Here is an 18084-nt window from a genome sequence, read left to right as displayed (position 1 = left end):
CTCTTCGTTTCCCACCGTAACGTGATCATTCGAACTCATACAGGAATTCTCTTGTGTTGTGTCCGCATCATTGCGTTCTGATACCTCCCTGTCTTGACTGTCCGGATTTCTAACAATCACATCTGCCTCGATCTGTTTTGGTACGCTCACATCTTCCACCACACGCGATCTGATATTGTCTGTCCCCTCAAGAACAGACATATCGCTTTCGTCTCCTTGATTTCCTTCTTCGGGGCCGTCTGGAAATGTCTATTCATCGTTCTCCAGAAAAAAAAAACGCGCTTTGTCGCCCCATCAACGCCGTGCTTTTACTACAGTCGTTTAAGTTGGCACCCTGTTCCTTTGAACGCAGGTAAAGCTTATCGTATTTCTTTCCCTAGACCACGCAAACAAGACCATAAATTGCTGCACACCATTTCATCACAATGTATGAAGTCAATTATCTGTAATAATTTTGTCCAACCTGCCTACTTGCGTTAGGATGTCTTTCGTTAACGCTTTGCAAACAGTGACTGCCGTGGCTCGTCGTAAAGGAGTAAATGAACTTCGGTGTTAATTGAACGACTACTAGAATGTATCGGAAACCACGCTGAGTGACTGGGTGCGATCCTATTAACTCCGTGGCCGCCGTGGGTCGCAATTTGTTTGGAACGATTGTATGGAGGGGTGCCTTCATTGTCTGGTTGTCAGGTTCTACTTTCTGACAGGTCTTGCATACTGATAGAACCTGCCTTATGCGTCTTTCCATATGTTTAAAATGACACAGGTCCTTCAATTTACGGAAGCATTTCTGTGATCCGAAGTGACAATAACTTAAGTGTGTGTACCAGATTAACTTATTGACTAGCTTGTCCGGTAGACAAAGGCTCCATATCGTGCTGGTTGCGTTGTGTCGGTGGAATAAAATCCCCTTCCTTACCAGGTAGAACATTCGTAATTCGACTTCCTGGCGGTCCTTTCAACGTTCTTTCAACTGCTTCGGTTCTGGATCTTTATCAAGTTCTCTTCTTATTTCATGTAATGATGCAGTCATGAATGTGGATCCAGGTTATGGCTTCAAACTACGCCACCACGAAACATCAATATTCTACCACACAAAAAGAAGGAAAAATATGGCTCGAAAGGATAGGGTGCTGAGAAACAGATATTATAGCCCTACTTCGCAGCAGTACCATCCTACTGGTTTAGGCGCCACACTATGATACACTTGGTGACTGAAGTCATGGATGGCAGCGTTCTGTTATTAAATGCGCGTACCCGAAAAATGGACGTACACAGTCTCGCGTTCGGTTAATTCAGAACACAGGAACTTCCCTAAGAGTCTCTGAAACCCCGACGAATTCCAGTATGCAGGTGGAACCGTTTGCTGGTCTGTCAAACCAATCTGACTCCGTGCCACGACTGTGTGTGTCGGAATACGTCAAATGTTTGGATGGCTGTCTCAAGACAAATAAGTACAGCCGCGTGTCACCCATTGTGATCGTGATGATTTAAGCAGTACTTCTGACGTTTCAGAAGGTGACTGGCACAGGCACTAAGTCGCGCCCTAGCAAAGGACACAAGTCTCACCGTTTTGGTAGAGACCTTCAGTTCTTTACTAGTGAAGCGCCAGTACATGACACTAGTACAAGAGTGACCATATCCCTTTCCCCTGTGTTGCCTCCTCAGCTCTGTTCCAAAAGCACATTTCTGTTTTTTGATTTCCCCCCATTTCGCACAAGCCAATCACGAGCTGGAGCCCTGCATTCTAAGCTCGGTGAATGGTCTTTGCAATGCAAACCGATTTGACCAACCAGTTGGCAGAAAATGGAAAAAAATTCAGCTTCACGGCCTCTTTCCCACACGTTTGCCATGTCTTTTGCTAACGCAATACAAGGTGGGAGCACAGCCCTCCATAAACAGTTTGTTATCTCCCCTGTTGCATCCACTTCAAAGTTTGCAGGGAACAGCCATAAACTCATATTGACAAAAGGTGTTTTGAAATAGAGTCTGCATGTCTGGGCGCCAGTTTTCCTGTCCCACGGACATTTGCAGAACGTTTACATTTCTTTTGGCGGCTCGCTCGCTGACAAGGCCTACAATGCGCTGTCGGAGACTTTTTGCCGCTAGGTCGTACACCTGGACGTCTGGCGCCAAAGCTAATGTGTTTCTGCACAATACGACTGCGGCACGGGGCCTTCTGGAAATGTCTGTTCATCGTTCTCCAGAAAAAACGCGCTTTGTCGCCCACCAACGCCGTGCTTTCACTGCAGTCGTTTAAGTCAGCACCCTAGTCCTTTGAACACAGATAGAGCTTACTGTATTTCTTTCCCTAGAGCACACAGACAAGACCATAAACTGCTGCCCACCATGTCATCACAATGTATGAAGTCAAATCGCCGTAGATCATATTCCCTACACCGAATCAGAAGTGAGAGTTCCCTACAATCTCTCAAAATAACAAAAACATGTTCAGAGAAGTCATTTCTCTGCATGTGCAAACACTGTGTGACATGCTGAATCATACAGTAGAAGACTCTTCATAATATGGCTGCATCCAAAGATATAGAACCAGCATGAACACACACTGTCAGTTCATCCACATGTACTGGCGAAATATATTACACATGCTCCTTCAGGCATTTCTACTGGAAGAAATTCAGGGGATTTAGGTCAGGTGAACATGGAGGCCAAACAACTGGACCTCCCTGGCCAAGCCATTTCCCTCGATATACTTCTTGTGAAACTTCCGTTTTTAATTACACTGTTTGCCAAGCGCTAGTGGACATGATATTTCCGCATTTCCATCGACTATATTAATTTTAATATTAATGCATGTGATTATCAGACTCAATGTTGAGAGGCTTAATTAGTGATTCCTTAGTGATAATACATGCAAACAGTAGCCAAGTTTGGTAATTTATTTGGAAAGCACGTTGATAGCCCTACCAGTGATGTAAGCTGCTAACAAAATGTGTCAAGAATAAGGTACTTGGCACTGGTTGATGCGACTACTCGGGGAGGGTATGCAAAAAACAGATTTGCAGTGCTGTGAAACAATTTCCTCTCCACTGTGTGCAAATGTCTTCTTTAAAATCTGACCAATGATAATGATTGTACATCCAGTTTTGTGTTCGTAATATGCAAGTGCAAATGTTTTGCAGAAGATACACTGTAATCGCTGTATGACGATTATGAAGCAGATTGAAAATCTCATTCTAAAAACAAATATGTCTCGACCCAGAACTGAACCCTCATCCACTGCACACTAACCCAAAACGTTATCCCCTGCACCTAGCTCACAGCACTACTCCTATATGCTGGTAGAGATAGTTACTGGACATGTGATTACAATGTTGCCAAACTTTCAGTCTTTAATATCCATTTATTCCTGAAAATATACACAGGATGAAATTTTGTTACAGACATTTTTGTGTAGCTAGAATGTGAGGAATACAACTATGAAGTCTTAGTGTGCAAAGTTTTCTTTACCCTGTGTAATCTGTTTGTTTACTAGTATTAACATCATTGAAGACAATTTTATAGTCAACAGACATTGCTTTAAATTTTTCATTAAATTTAGATATTGTTGCTAAAACAACAAATAATTTCATTTTTGGTGGATTGCCTTCTTTTTCTTGCTCAAATAGTTTACTATTTGATCTAATGTCAGTATTTTTTCTCGTCTTGGTGGCTGTGTGTTTACAAAGACATCATCGTCAAATTTGTAAAAATATTTTATATTAGGTACATGTTTTGGGCTTGATGTAGTCTTTTGGAGTAATTTTGGATGAAATGGGAACTAATTAATGCTGATTTCCTTAATTTGCAGTAGCCTACAAAACTATTACTTTTAACTAAATTTTTGAGTACAAGTGCATTCATGTTATTAGGAGTTTTTACAGGGAGTGGTAAGTTATGTGAAATAATTAGATTAATTAAATCATGTTTTTAAAATCTGCTATATACCCTTAAATTACTCCTTCTAGAATAATCACAATGTTGACCAACTGTAAAATCTCTCAAAGTCTGAGCCATTTTATCCTCTATTTATTTCAATAAAATTTATAAGAAGTTTTTGTAGCACTTATATTGAAGAAATTTCAAATGCCATGATTAATTAATTTTCATTAGTTTTATTTAATTTTCATTTTTGTTTATGGTAATACTGAAGACAAACCTTCCATATCCTTGAAAACTTGTTGCTAGATGTAATGTTTATGTAAAAGCAACTATTATGTTTAATTTCTTGACAACCAATACATTTTTACATCCTGTTTTCTCTTTATCATTTTTCAGTAGTTTAGAATGTTCATCACTTGGAATTCTTATCAAATGTTCTTTTAATAACGTATTGAAACATATTTTCCACATACACACAATTTGTTTACCTTCATACAGTTTTTATGATATTCACTAACAAAGACTTTAATGAAAAAAAGGATATAAAATATTTATTATGTAAAAATGAATGAATGGATGAAAAAATGGGGAGAAGAAATGGCTTTAAATATTTATGTTATTTACTCTTTCAGTACGAACTTTGTTGTAGGCCCCCTTATTTTCGTGTGGTAATAAAAATTCATGTAGACAGAATTAAGCACATTTAAAATTATCATGCTGATAAATACAAACTAACTGATTAATAACATTTATTTGAAACTTATTCAAATTAAATTTTTTTACGTATTTCGGCCTTGGCACACATTTTCTAGATGCAGTTGGTTTTTTAAATATTTACAGAATTGTTTCCAGCGTTAGCTATGGAACACAAGACTGTCCCTGTTAGCATAAAATGGTTAAATACTGCCAAGCCGACCTGAATGTTTAATTATCATTGGCAAAACACACTTTATTATACATTTACATTAATTGCTTTAGAAATGGAAAGAACCAACAGATTAACAACTTCAATGTTAATTATCCGCCTATGAATGCACAAATGTAAAACCAGTAATAAATTCAGTCAGCCTCAGGATCGCTGTAAAAGAAAAATATTTCGTAATTCACTGCTAATTTTACCTGCTCCCGATTTACGGGTTTGGTTAATTTTATAGCGGAACAATTTTTTAAATGTGCCGCCGCTGCAAATCTTTCGGTCGCAGCACAGCCCAGCAACACCAACGGTAATCTCTAAAAGTGCTGAAAATTCTTTAAAGAAATATTATAGATGACATGGGCAAGCTAATTTACATTAGTAATACACAATTTTGATAAATTATAATGTATTTAGACCATAACAATAATTGAAATAACACGCCTTTGTAAGTTCTCCTCTAATGGCGGCTAAAGATAGATACAGACAAACGAAGTCTACTCATTCATATAATGCTACGTCACAGGTTCCTCTCTCTCTCAGCTCTCGAGGAAGACGAAGAAGAATACACATTATGTAGCGCTATTTATATTATTGCTGATTGTGAATGTCTCTTTGTAATCTTACAACATTATTTTCCTCTGTGGCTATATTTTATTACATTTTTTCATCGCAGATATTAACATATTTCGTAATTACATTATTAGTATAGAAATATTACAATGATAAATACATCGAGAATATTATCACAGAAAATATTACAATAATAACCAACGTCCTTCACACAAAATTAAATAAAATTTTTTGTTAAACAATTACAGTATATACGAATTGCTTCATAGCGGCATACATAGTACAATTGAATGTCATTTCATTTTATTAATAGTGGGTGTGCTGCCAGGGAACGTTATGAGACCATACATGAGTTCTTAAATTTATCCTTAGTATATTTGTGTGAATGAAAGTTATTGGTCGACTCTAGTACTCATCAGTTCTCACACTTTTTGCGTGCTTCCATTTACAGAGACAATTTTAATTAGATTTAAATACATTAGGCAAAATTCGAGTTCATAAATAGTAATTTATATTAATAAATGAAGTCATTTGTTGTTACTGTGACCTAGAAAATGTGTTCATGTAAACTGTTTGCACTCTTAATTTTACTGCTGTCACTTCACTTTTCTTTCAGTTACCCAGTTTCAGCTACTTTTTTTAACTATTAAGTTTTATAAAGTTTTACGTGTTTTTGTAATAATTTTGCATCTATAATTACGGGTATTTTTACACAAACAAATTTATTCACTATATTTTTAAACTATACAGATATATAGATGAAGTAATAAGAAATAATATAGATGTAGTTGATACTAATGGTCTAGATGTAGATGATACTAAAACATTATGGGGCATTTCAGAGACTTCTGTGGCACAAAATGAAAAAAACACTATATTTATCAATGAACTTTGATTAAGTTTTTAGAGAATGATAATACATAACAAGCTATTATAAAAAAGGTATCCATGAGAGATGTCCAAAAAATTGATGTGAAAATCATATTTAACAATGAAGCTGCCTTGATGAAATTTTAACTAAGCCTGCCATAGAATTTGCCTGAAATATTTTATCTAATATATTATCATTCTAGATAAATGTTTTAAATTGTAGCTCTTGTCAACAAAAAGCTTTTCTGTTAATTGATACAATTGTTTCTGTTAATTAATAAAGAGAATAATCCTGGTTTAAAGCTAACGATGGAGCCAAAATTATAGAATATGAGAAACCTCAAAATGATGTACAAATACATGTAGCTAATGAAGATAAAGCATTTTCTAATGATCTTAGCAAAAGCCCTGATTCACAATCGACTCCAAATTTAAATATTATTCTCAATGAATCTGGACTGTACAAGTTGATTTTTAAATCAAATATGACTCTCACAGATAGGTAACGAAATAGATTTAACCAACTATCAGAAAATATAGCGAATAAAATACTACAAGAAACTATAAAATTAAAAAGATAAAGAAAATGACTATTACAACAACAACTATAAGAAAAGGAAAAGGAATGTCTATATTTAAAAGAAATTGTGGATCATATGGTACATATGAAGGAAGAACAAATTATTTAAATTGCTACATCGAAACACTGTGCCAAAAAAAACTATTTTAAATTTGGTGGTTTATAGTCTAAAAATCTTCTTTAGGAAGATTATCTGGTTATAATAGTGGAAGATCGAAAGAAGATAAAACATTTTGGAATCAGAAAATATGAATGTATTAATTATAAAAAATAAAACATATGCTTACTGTATATTTTTGGGTGCTTAAAGTAGATAAAAGGAAAGAAATGTGCAATATTCAATTCAACAGTGTAAATGTAAGCCTGAAGGATGATGTGTGTATTGGATAAAGAACAAAAGCAAAATTATAGTAAAGGATCAATTGCGTCTTTAAACAGTTTAAACAGTAGTAAGACTCAACATACTCTTAATGGTCTTGAAGTAAATATAGCATGAGTACAAGTAGATTATTTTGATAAAGAAACCAATACTGCTTGTCATTGCAATGGTCGTTTTTAGCGTGGTTGTACAAATGTTTTAAAAGTGAGACGATTAACAATAAAAACATAAGGTCAGTGGATGTCAGAGGACATTAACAAGAAGTGTAGAAATACGAAATTACAGATATAATTTAGTGCACATGTGAGAATGTGATTGGCTTAACCCAGCAGAGTTTAAAAAAGCTTAGAAAATTGAAACAGTTATCTAAAGTTGTCGACCATGAAATCCAAGAGGTGCTTTTGATGGTGGTCAAACAAATATGACAAAATCAGGAGCTAAAGCAGGTGGTGTTAAGACAAAAATAAGATTTGATGATGTGTATGGTCTTTATCCAGCTGTGCATTACTGTGATTATAATCCTGAGCGACAACCAACAAAAATTTGTAGACCACTATATTACACTAAAAATAGTACAGATTGTTAAAATGTAAAATATTAGCACAATGAGGATTGTGTCATTCAGTTTTGGCAGTACGAATGAAAACCGATAAACATTAAAACTGGTTTTTTCTTTTTTGTGTCAAATGTCCAGAAGAAAAAATATATAACTGCAAATGGATTGATGATGAAAGAAGTTTTATTGTAACTTAAGTAACTGCTGAAGTAAAGTTAACAGTAGAAATGTGATATAATATTTTAGGTGTCTATGAGGTATGGGATATTGACTTAGATCTAATTATACAAAGAACCCCCCCCCCCTCATGAACCATGGACCTTGCTGTTGCTGGGGAAGCTTGCATGCCTCAGCAATACAGATAGCCGTACAGTAGGTGCAACCACAATGGCGGAGTATCTGTTGAGAGGCCAGACAAATGTGGCGCTCCTGAAGAGAGACAGCAGCCTCTTCAGTAGTTGCAAGGGCAACAGTCTGGATGATTGAGTGATCTGGCCGTGTAACAATAACCAAAATGGGCTTGCTGTGCTGGTACTGCGAATGGCTGAAAGCAAGGGGAAACTACGGCCGTAATTTTTCACGAGGGCATGCAGCTTTACTGTATGGTTAAATGATGCTGGCGTCCTCTTGGGTAAAATATTCTGGAGGTAAAATAGTCCACCATTCGGATCTCCGGGTGGGGACTACTCAAGAGGATGCCGTTATCAGGAGAAAGAAAACTGGCGTTCTACGGATCGGAGCGTGAAATGTCAGATCCCTTAATCGGGCAAGTAGGTTAGAAAATTTAAAAAGGGAAATGGATAGGTTAAAGTTAGATATAGTGGGAATTAGTGAAGTTCAGTGGCAGAAGGAACAAGACTTCTGGTCAGGTGATGACAGGGTTATAAACATAAAATCAAATTGGGGTAATGCAGAAGTAGGTTTAATAATGAATAGGAAAATAGGAATGCAGGTAAGCTACTACAAACAGCATAGTGAATGCATTATTGTCGCAAAGATAGATACGAAGCCCATGTCTACTATAATAGTACAAGTTTATATGCCAACTAGCTCTGCAGATGATGGAGAAATCGAAGAAATATATGATGAAATAAAAGAAATTATTCAGATAGTGAAGGGTGACGAAAATTTAATAGTCATGGGTGACTGGAATTCGAGTGCAGGAAAAGGGAGAGAAGGAAACGTAGTAGGTTAATATGCATTGGGGCTAAGAAATGAAAGAGGAAGCCGCTTGGTAGAATTTTGCACAGAGCACAACTTAATCATAGCTAACACTTGGTTGAAGAATCATTAAAGAAGGCTGTATACATGGAAGAATCCTGGAGATACTACAAGGTATCAGATAGATTATATAATGGTAAGACAGAGATTTAGGAACCAGGGCAGATGTGGACTCTGACCACAATCTATTGGTCATGAACTGTAGATTGAAACTGAAGAAGTTGCAAAAAGGTGGGAATTTAAGGAGATGGGACCTGGATAAACTGAAGGAACCAGAGGTTGTACAGAGGTTCAAGGAGAGTATAAGGGAACAACTGACAGAAATGGGGGAAAGAATTACAGTAGAAGAAGAGTGGGTAGCTCTGAGGGATGAAGTAGTGATGGTAATAGAGGATCAAGTAGGTAAAAAGACGAGGGCTAGTAGAAATCCTTGGGTAACAGAAGAAATATTGAATTTAATTGATGAAAGGAGAAAATATAAAAATGCGGTAAATGAAGCAGGCAAAAAGGAATACAAACGTCTCAAAAATGAGATCGACAGGAAGTGCAAAATGGCTAAGCAAGGATGGCTAGAGGACAACTGTAAGGATGTAGAGGCATATATCACTAGGGATAAGACAGATACTGCCTACAGGAAAATTAAAGAGACCTTTGGAGATAAGAGAACCACTTGCTTGAACATCAAGAGCTCAGATGGAAACCCAGTTCTAAGCATAGAAGGGAAAGCAGAAAGGTGGAAGGAGTATACAGAGGGTCTATACAAGGGTGATGTACTTGAGGACAATATTATGAAAATGGAAGAGGATGTAGATGAAGATGAAATGGGAGATACAATACTGCGTGCAGAGTTTGACAGAGCACTGAAAGACCTGAGGCGAAACAAGGCCCCCGCAGTAGACAACATTACATTAGAACTATTGACAGCCTTGGGAGAGCCAGTCCTGACAAAACTCTACCATCTGGTGAGCAGGATGTATGAAACAGGCGAAATACCCTCAGATTTCAAGAAGAATATAATAATTCCAATCCCAAAGAAAGCAGTTGTTGACAGATGTGAAAATTACCGAACTATCAGTTTAATACGTCACAGCTGCAAAATACTGACGCGAATTCTTTACAGATGAATGGAAAAACAATAGAAGCCGACCTTGGGGAAGATCAGTTTGGATTCCATAGAAATGTTAGAACACGTGAGGCAATACTGACCTTACAACTTGTCTTCAAAGCTAGAATAAGGAAAGGCAAACCTAAGTTTCTAGCATTTGTAGACTTAGAGAAAGCTTTGGACAATGTTGGCTGGAATACTCTCTTTCAAATTCTAAAGGTGGCAGGAGTAAAATACAGGGAGCGAAAGGCTATTTACAATTTGTACAGAAACCAGATGGCAGTTATAAGAGTCGAGGGCTTTAAAAGGAAAGCAGTGGTTGGGAAGGGAGTGAGACAGGGTTGTAGCCTCTCCCCAGTGTTATTCAATCTGTGTATTGAGCAAGCAGTGAAGGAAACAAAAGAAAAATTCGGAGTAGGTATTAAAATCCATGGAGAAGAAATAAAAACTTTGAGGTTCGCCGATGACATTGTAATTCTGTCAGAGACAGCAAAGGAGTTGGAAGAGCAGTTGAACGGAATGGATAGTGTCTTGAAAGGAGGATATAAGATGAACATCAACAAAAGCAAAACAAGGATAATGGAATGTAGTCGAATTTAGCTGGGTGATGTTGAGGGAATTAGATTAGGAAATAAGACAATTAAAGTAGTAAAGGAGTTTTGCTATTTGGGGAGCAAAATAACTGATGATGGTCGAAGCAGAGAGGATATAAAATGTAGACTGGCAATGTCAAGGAAAGCGTTTCTGAAGAAGAGAAATTTGTTAACATCTAGTATAGATTTAAGTGTCAGGAAGTCATTTCTGAAAGTATCTGTATGGGGTGTAGCCATGTATGGAAGTGAAACATGGACGATAAATAGTTTGGACAAGAAGAGAATAGAAGCTTTCGAAATGTGGTGCTACAGAAGAATGCTGAAGATTAGATGGGTAGATCACATAACTAATGAGGTAGTATCGAATAGGATTGGGGAGAAGAGAAGTTTGTGGCACAACTTGACTTGAAGAAGGGATCGGTTGGTAGGACATGTGCTGGGGCATCAAGGGATTATCAATTTAGTACTTGAGGGCAGTGTGGAGGGTAAAAATCGTAGAGGGAGACCAAGAGATGAATACACTAAGCACATTCAGAAGGATGTAGGTTGCGCTAGGCACTGGGAGACGAGGAAGCTTTCACAGGATAGAGTAGCATGGAGAGCTGCATCAAACCAATCTCAGGACTGAAGACCACAACGACAACAACAACAATACAAAGAAAAGACCAGGAAATCGAGCTGTTGGTAAGATATATTTGAATTCATTACGGGAAAATTTGAGCATGGGCAAAATATGAGGAAAACTGAGTCGCTACATCTTTAAAACTATTTTATGTGATACTACTGGATGTCTGAGAAGATAATACAGATATAAATTTTATTACTGAGAGAATGGTTCACGTGGGCTACAGTTTCAAGGATTGTTATCTAGACAGTAATACCGTTACAAATATTTTTATAGCAGCATTCACCAAATCAAATGCAGGGTGTTTGTTGTCTGATAGGTTACATATACTAGGAAAAATGTTAAATATTTTGATACAGATAGGGTAGTATACATCAATGACGGTGAAGTCACTGTAGAAGATGGCTGTATCTGGGTGAATGGATAGATGAAATAGGAGGTAATAAGTGGATGACAAATTGTGCTTGGACTGGACCAAAAAGTTATTATTACTGAGAAAATGGCTGAGATGAAGTACAGTTTCATGGACTATTATGTAGAAATAATACAGCTACAAATATTTTTAGAACAGCATTCACCACATCAGTAGCAAGTGTTTTGTTGTATGATAGGTTACCTAAGCTAGGAAAAATGTTATATTTTGATACAGATAATGTAGTATATATCGATGCTGGTGAAATAAATGTAGACAATAGTTGTATGTTAGGTGAATGGACAGAGGAATTAGGAGATAATTAATGGATTACAAATTGGGCTTCGACTGGACCAAAATGTTATTATTTCAAGAAAAATGATAAAAGCTGAGTGATGAAGGTAAAGGGATCAGTTTAAATTACAAGAGCATTCAAAAATTGAATGGTGAATCTATGATAAGATTAACTGAGTGTGAATTGAAAGAAAAGTTACAATTAGAGTACAATCAGATAACCAGAAATGCTGATGCTAGAAATTTAATCAAGAAAGAAGTTAAGAAAAACTTTTCGTTCAGTATGATAAAAGACTAGTTCTAGAAATTTATGATACAGTGCCTTATAGATATTAAAATTAAATTGATTTATTATTTAAGAAAACTTAAGAAAAAAAATTAAAATAAGTTTTCTGTATCTTCTAATGGAAACTTAATAATAATGATAATGAATTTCATGGTAAAAAATTTCTAGTTTATTTTTTAAATTCAAAATTTACCCTAGATTATCAATCTTTTTATATTAGAGCTCCTAGTCGCTGGTGCTTTGCCACTTCCTGGTTCGTTATTTTTTGAGTAATTAGTTTTTTCACCTATCCTTTTTTAATATTTTTGTTCAATATTAATTAATCTTTTTGTTAATTTATACAAATGCATGTAGTATGTGGGATGTTATTGATTTTTTTGTAGACAATATTGTTTACTCATTAATTTGTGTCCTACTGTGTCGAACATACCCACTTAGAAGTTTTGCTGTCTATACCTTTCTTCATTGTTTGTTGAAATCTGTACCTCAGTACATGAAGTAGGATTGGCTGAGATTTTATGGAGACTCACCATTGCCTTTCTCCTCGACTTATTTTTTTAAACACTGTTATTAATATAAGTGAATCTCTCCGCTCTATTTTCAGTGTTAACTACCTCTTGGAAAGTTAAACGAACTTGCATTTTATTCGATTATTTTCAAATGTTATTTCTTCTCATAGACTCTTGTGCTCTACATCTTAAAGCTTTATTTGTAAGAAGATCTTACAGAGTTGCCCTTTCCAAATTTCTTCACATTTTTAGGAAATGAAGGTGAGTAGATTTCAGTTTCCCAAAGTAGTACAACGCAATTAAAAAAAATTACTCAAGAAAAAGGCTTTGAAGATTAGAAGATTTTCGAGTACTTTTAAACACAAAAATATGTGCAGTTTAGTTACCAATTCGTCAGTAGCTCAACACCTATCCTATATGGATTGTGATTCTCAAGTCACTCTCACTATAGTCCATTCCATGAACGATGGTGGCTTGTGCAGGTCGAGAACCAAGTGGGGATTACATTGTTGCCAATTCCAAGAGAGCATTGTGGTATGCTCATAAAAGTTATTTGAGATTCATGAAAGCATGTATCCTGCAAATTATGTCTCTTACTTGCTTGTCTAGACTTAGTCGTTTCCCACCACCATCAGCCACAATAGCTCTCAACAAATGGAATAAGAAGCCACTAAATAATTCTCTACAATGACATTTAATGCACGCACTGGCTACGGCATCCACAGCAGGAGACTAAGAACACTTTTGAAAGCTAATTGATTATCGGAGAGTGCTTGACATATGTGTACAGAACAGGTCTAAACTTGACGGGCATCATTTGTGACTCCAACTATAGCAGTATCCTTTTTTAGTTTCCTGAATTCCATATTTGTTAAAAATGGAACAATTATGTAATAAATATATAATCATAATTTTTATTAAAAATAACATCATTTTTAAATTACTATTTGTATGAAAGTGCAAGCATTCACAATAAGTTATATTTGGTACAAAAGTGTGAAACGTCAAACAGAAAATCAGACAGATTTTTTTATTTCTATAGTCCTATTGGTATTATTTACGTATATTATTTTTGGCATTGAATAAAAAGATTTATCAAATTTTGATTTATTTTCATATGATCGACAGTTAAAAATAAAAAAGTGTTTCCTTTATTTTAAAAATATGTGATTCAATAATTGCTATTTGTTTTTCCATTTGTTAATAAGTAAGAAAGTGAATCCCAAACACCCTATGTCTACAACACGAGTAACATATACGCTGAGGTACCGACTAGTTCGTTAATCTGTTGCAGGTTTTTATACTTAATAGCACTTAGAAACGCTATAATATTCAAAAGCGTTTTTGAATTGATTTTAAGAGAAGTGTCACATTGCTTTAGGAAATTATCTGGATATTGATCTTATAGATATGAATAAAATCGAAGAAACTCAGTCCGCAGGGTGTTCTTGTTAGATTTGTTTGTCGAATAGTTCCACCGGGAGGTCACATAATTTCTTGTAAGATTTCCTCACTTTCAACTGTCGCTGAAATAGTCATGGTAGAGAGTTAATCTGTGTTTCGCTGTGGACTTAATTCTGCTTTTGTACGTCAGCTGTAAAATTCATTTGATATCACACACATTCGACTAGATAATTATTTCCGCAAAATATGATCGCGCAGATATTTGACGATTCCCTATGGGTTCACTGTGTAGATGGAACCGATGGAACTCAGTTTTCGTGATTAGCTTTGACCTGTTTAAAGTTCAGCAAGGCGAAGATGGCTGCTGCCGGCTTGCGTATGGGCCTGAGGGTGGCATGTGGGTTTACCGAAAGTATTAATGGACAGGCAACAGTTGTAACATCGAGGTATTCAATTAGAAAACGAAATACATAATGTGGTATCAGAGAACAGAACTCATGGCATATATGTTTTACATATGTATGAGAAATGTTTCTTACATGTTGCGTAAACATTTGATAGGTGCGTTTTCTGGTTCTTATAGATTTCCTCACCTCAAGTATGTTCCCCGCAATCGTCAGCAGTGGAAAACTTGCAGCACAGCGGCATATGAAGGGAAAAAAAACCGATCCAGATCCGACGCCTCCAGGAACGGATACAACAAGCAGTAACCTGAAATCGGAGATTGAAAAACTGAGTAAAGAAGTTTCGCGGTTGACAGAGGAAAACAAAACATTGGATGTAAGTACAGTAGTTTCCAGTGTCACAGATACAAATGATTTATATATTTAACCTAATTTTCAGATGTTTGTTGTTATCAAGAGTTGTCTGCATTGCATTCATCTTTCGACTGTTGCCTTTGATCTTATCTTTGATCACTGTGGACTATCCTGTCATTTATTTGAAGATAAAATGATCTTGTAGCAACATGTTTACCTCTGTTCGGTGCGACTGTTTGGTAAAATGACAGACAATATATCCAGTCTTCTGGGCAGTAGGGCCTATAACTGGCAAAGTCAAAACGGAGAGATGGGGGAGTGTAATTGCAGGATCTTGCCTAGCAAGGCACTGTTGCTTTCAAACTAACTTTCATGTTGACACCAGCTTAAAACCTGCCCGTTTCTAATTTTTATTGTAAAATATCTCAAGTGTTGTATTCAGTCAAAGTCAAGCTGAGTGTCATATTGTTGTTTAGTAGCCCTGTCCTCTTCGTTTCGGGCTGTGGCGCCTAAATCGGTAAATGTTTGAGATTGACATCAATGTCCAAACTACATTGGTTGTCAGTCTGTGTTGGTGCAGTTGCGGACTATGGTGTTATACTGACATGACATGGTGCCTCACCGCTCCCCCCCCCCCCTCTCTCTCTCTCTCTCGCTCTCTCTCTCTCTCTCGCTCTCTCTCTCTCTCTCGCTCTCTCTCTCTCTCTCGCTCTGCGCTCTCTCTCTTGCGCGCACTCTCTTTCTCTCTCTCTCTCTCTCTCTCTCTCTCTCTCTCTCTCTCTCTCTCTCTCTCTCTCTCTCTCTCTCTTTTTGCTTTTAAAAACTACAAGATTACGTCAGAAAACCAAATTATATAATGGAAGAGTCTGATTATTTTAGTGCATGTTACATTTGTATATCATACATACACTACTAAAAATGCAAGGAGTTGCCCGCTAAATAAATTTAACTGAGTTTGCGTGTGTTTAGTCTTTTATTCCCTTTATGTAACTGATTGATTTTATTTTCGGTGTTGAAGCGACCAGGTGAAGCTAATGTTGCTTGCTTATTGTTCACCAGTTACATGAACACCATCCTCCCATCACAACCATAGCTCCACCAAGCCATTTGTTTGTTGCCAGTTAACCAAAATGTTACTGCTCTGATTCTTGGCTAACCAGATCGGTCTTGGTAGTCCTTTGGAAGTTTCTGCTGCCACTGTCCATTTATCAGTGCCATCATGTTGTGGCCCTGTGCTATTCTACTCACTGGGCAGTGATTCAGAGTGATGCAGGTGGCCATCGCCTGCAAGCATTGGTACATGCAGGTGCTAATCCATTCTCTCTAAGCCATGTGGACCTCCGGTGGTTGCCCTGACTAACATTGTTCCCGAACCACCCTTGCTACGTGCCCTGGCAGTGGTCATCTCATCAATGATATATATTGGATGTACAAACTTCTTATATATTATTTCTTGATGTCAGTGGTTCACCTACCTACTCTTGTGAATCTTGCAACGCCAAACACTAATTGAATTGACTATAACTAACATTAAACTTTTGATTCTTATACTTATGACATACTAATGGGTGGTTGTATGACTAACATGGACTAATCTTTATTCAATCCTCATTTTTTGACCCCTCTATCAGCCAAGACACTGAAATAAAATCAATATTAAGTTATTATTTCCCTTACGTTGTGACCCTATTTAGGTAGGGTGCTAGAGGGTGTTTTGGGTTCATGTAATGAACTGCTTCAGATCTTATGCATTTCACTACATTAAGATGGGCAGTTTCTTTCACCTGATAAGGTCCTTGATAATTCTGGAAGAACTTTCTCTTGTGTGCTGTTCTTCGCATTATTGAGGACGAGATCTCCAATTTGGCATTTTCTAGGTTTAAGGCATTTTTCATGCATGCCCTTACTTATGTACTTACTTTGGCTGCTTTTTTCTAAATTTTCTCAAGCCAGCTTGTGATGTGCTGCCAGCTCCAATGCTCTCTTGGTTGGAAACTTAGTGCGTATTGTTATCGAATGAGGGGGGGCTTCTGCCCCAGCAGTGTCTCACATGCAGTGAAATGAATAGTCGCTGTTTGTGATTTTGAATTCTTTCAGTACTTCAACACAGACTTAAGAAATGAACTGTGAGCCAGTATCAAAAATCAGCCTCTGTGGTATCCTGTACTGGAGAATATATTGAGTTCTCAGTAACTTGGCCATAGTTGCAGTGGTAGCATGTTTTAGTAGAAACAGTTTCATGTGTTTTAGAAAGCACTTTAAGGGCTTACGCATTGCATTCAGGAGGCGGTGAATACAGACCCACTGGTGCCATATCTTGTACAGTGGATGGCAAAATGTTGTACATTGAAGCTGTGTCTGCCATAGTACACACGTTAGTTTCCTGACAATTTGTGCACGTGCAACACACTTTTATTCTATGGACCATTTTGTGGAAGGAATATCACCATTCTACATGTTGAAGGCATTTACTGGGCCTGTATTGTACCTGGTGTGATGTGTATGCCAAATTATTTTGAGCGTTTCATCTGGCACATATTATATCAGTTTTGGCACCTTCATATTGTTTATCGAATAGAATTCTATCTTTTGTGATATAATATTGCCTGAACTGAATATTTGCGTTACTATTCCACTTCATTATTTTCTGTAACCCATTACCCTGTACTTGTTCTTATTCCATGATTTTACACATGTTTCAAATAGTTCTCAAAGGGGGCTGGTTTCATATAGAGCTTTTCACCTCTGGATCCTCTTCCTCCTCCACCCACAGTGATTTCAATAACACATCTGCCACAGAATTCTCTTTTCCAGTGAGGTTGTGAATCTCAAGGCTATACTTTTGGAGGGGCAGTGCCTACTTCAGTAGCCATCTGTAAGTTAATTTTACACTTATGAGAATTTAAAGAGCTTTGTGATTGGTCCAAACTTTTGTGTTCCGTCAAAACAGGAAATGGTGGGATTATTGAAATGCTCATACAACAGTTGGGGCATCCAATTTTGTAATTGAGTAATTCCTCTTGCATTTGTTAGTACCTGGTTCACAAAGGCTACTGTATGTTTTGTGGTTTTGTTTTCAGAATCTATCACTGGAAACAGATAGGTTCTGACTCCACGTTGTGGG

The 18084-nt window shown here is 36.8% G+C and overlaps 1 protein-coding gene across 1 annotated transcript in view; it reads left to right on the top strand.

Moving 5' to 3' along the window:
- Positions 1-14315: 14315 nt before the first annotated feature.
- The window catches only part of LOC126355796 (grpE protein homolog, mitochondrial), a 40913-nt gene continuing 37144 nt past the window's right edge, over positions 14316-18084 (top strand). The window contains exons 1-2 of the mRNA XM_050006215.1: positions 14316-14648; positions 14786-14982. Coding sequence (XP_049862172.1) covers positions 14803-14982 — 180 coding nt within the window. The 5' untranslated portion in view covers positions 14316-14648; positions 14786-14802. The remainder of the gene's footprint in view (positions 14649-14785; positions 14983-18084) is intronic.

This window comes from Schistocerca gregaria, chromosome 3 (assembly GCF_023897955.1).
Source record: "Schistocerca gregaria isolate iqSchGreg1 chromosome 3, iqSchGreg1.2, whole genome shotgun sequence".
Lineage (NCBI taxonomy): Eukaryota > Metazoa > Arthropoda > Insecta > Orthoptera > Acrididae > Schistocerca > Schistocerca gregaria.
Note: the sequence above shows the minus strand (reverse complement) of the source record. Positions and strands in the feature narration are given on the sequence as shown.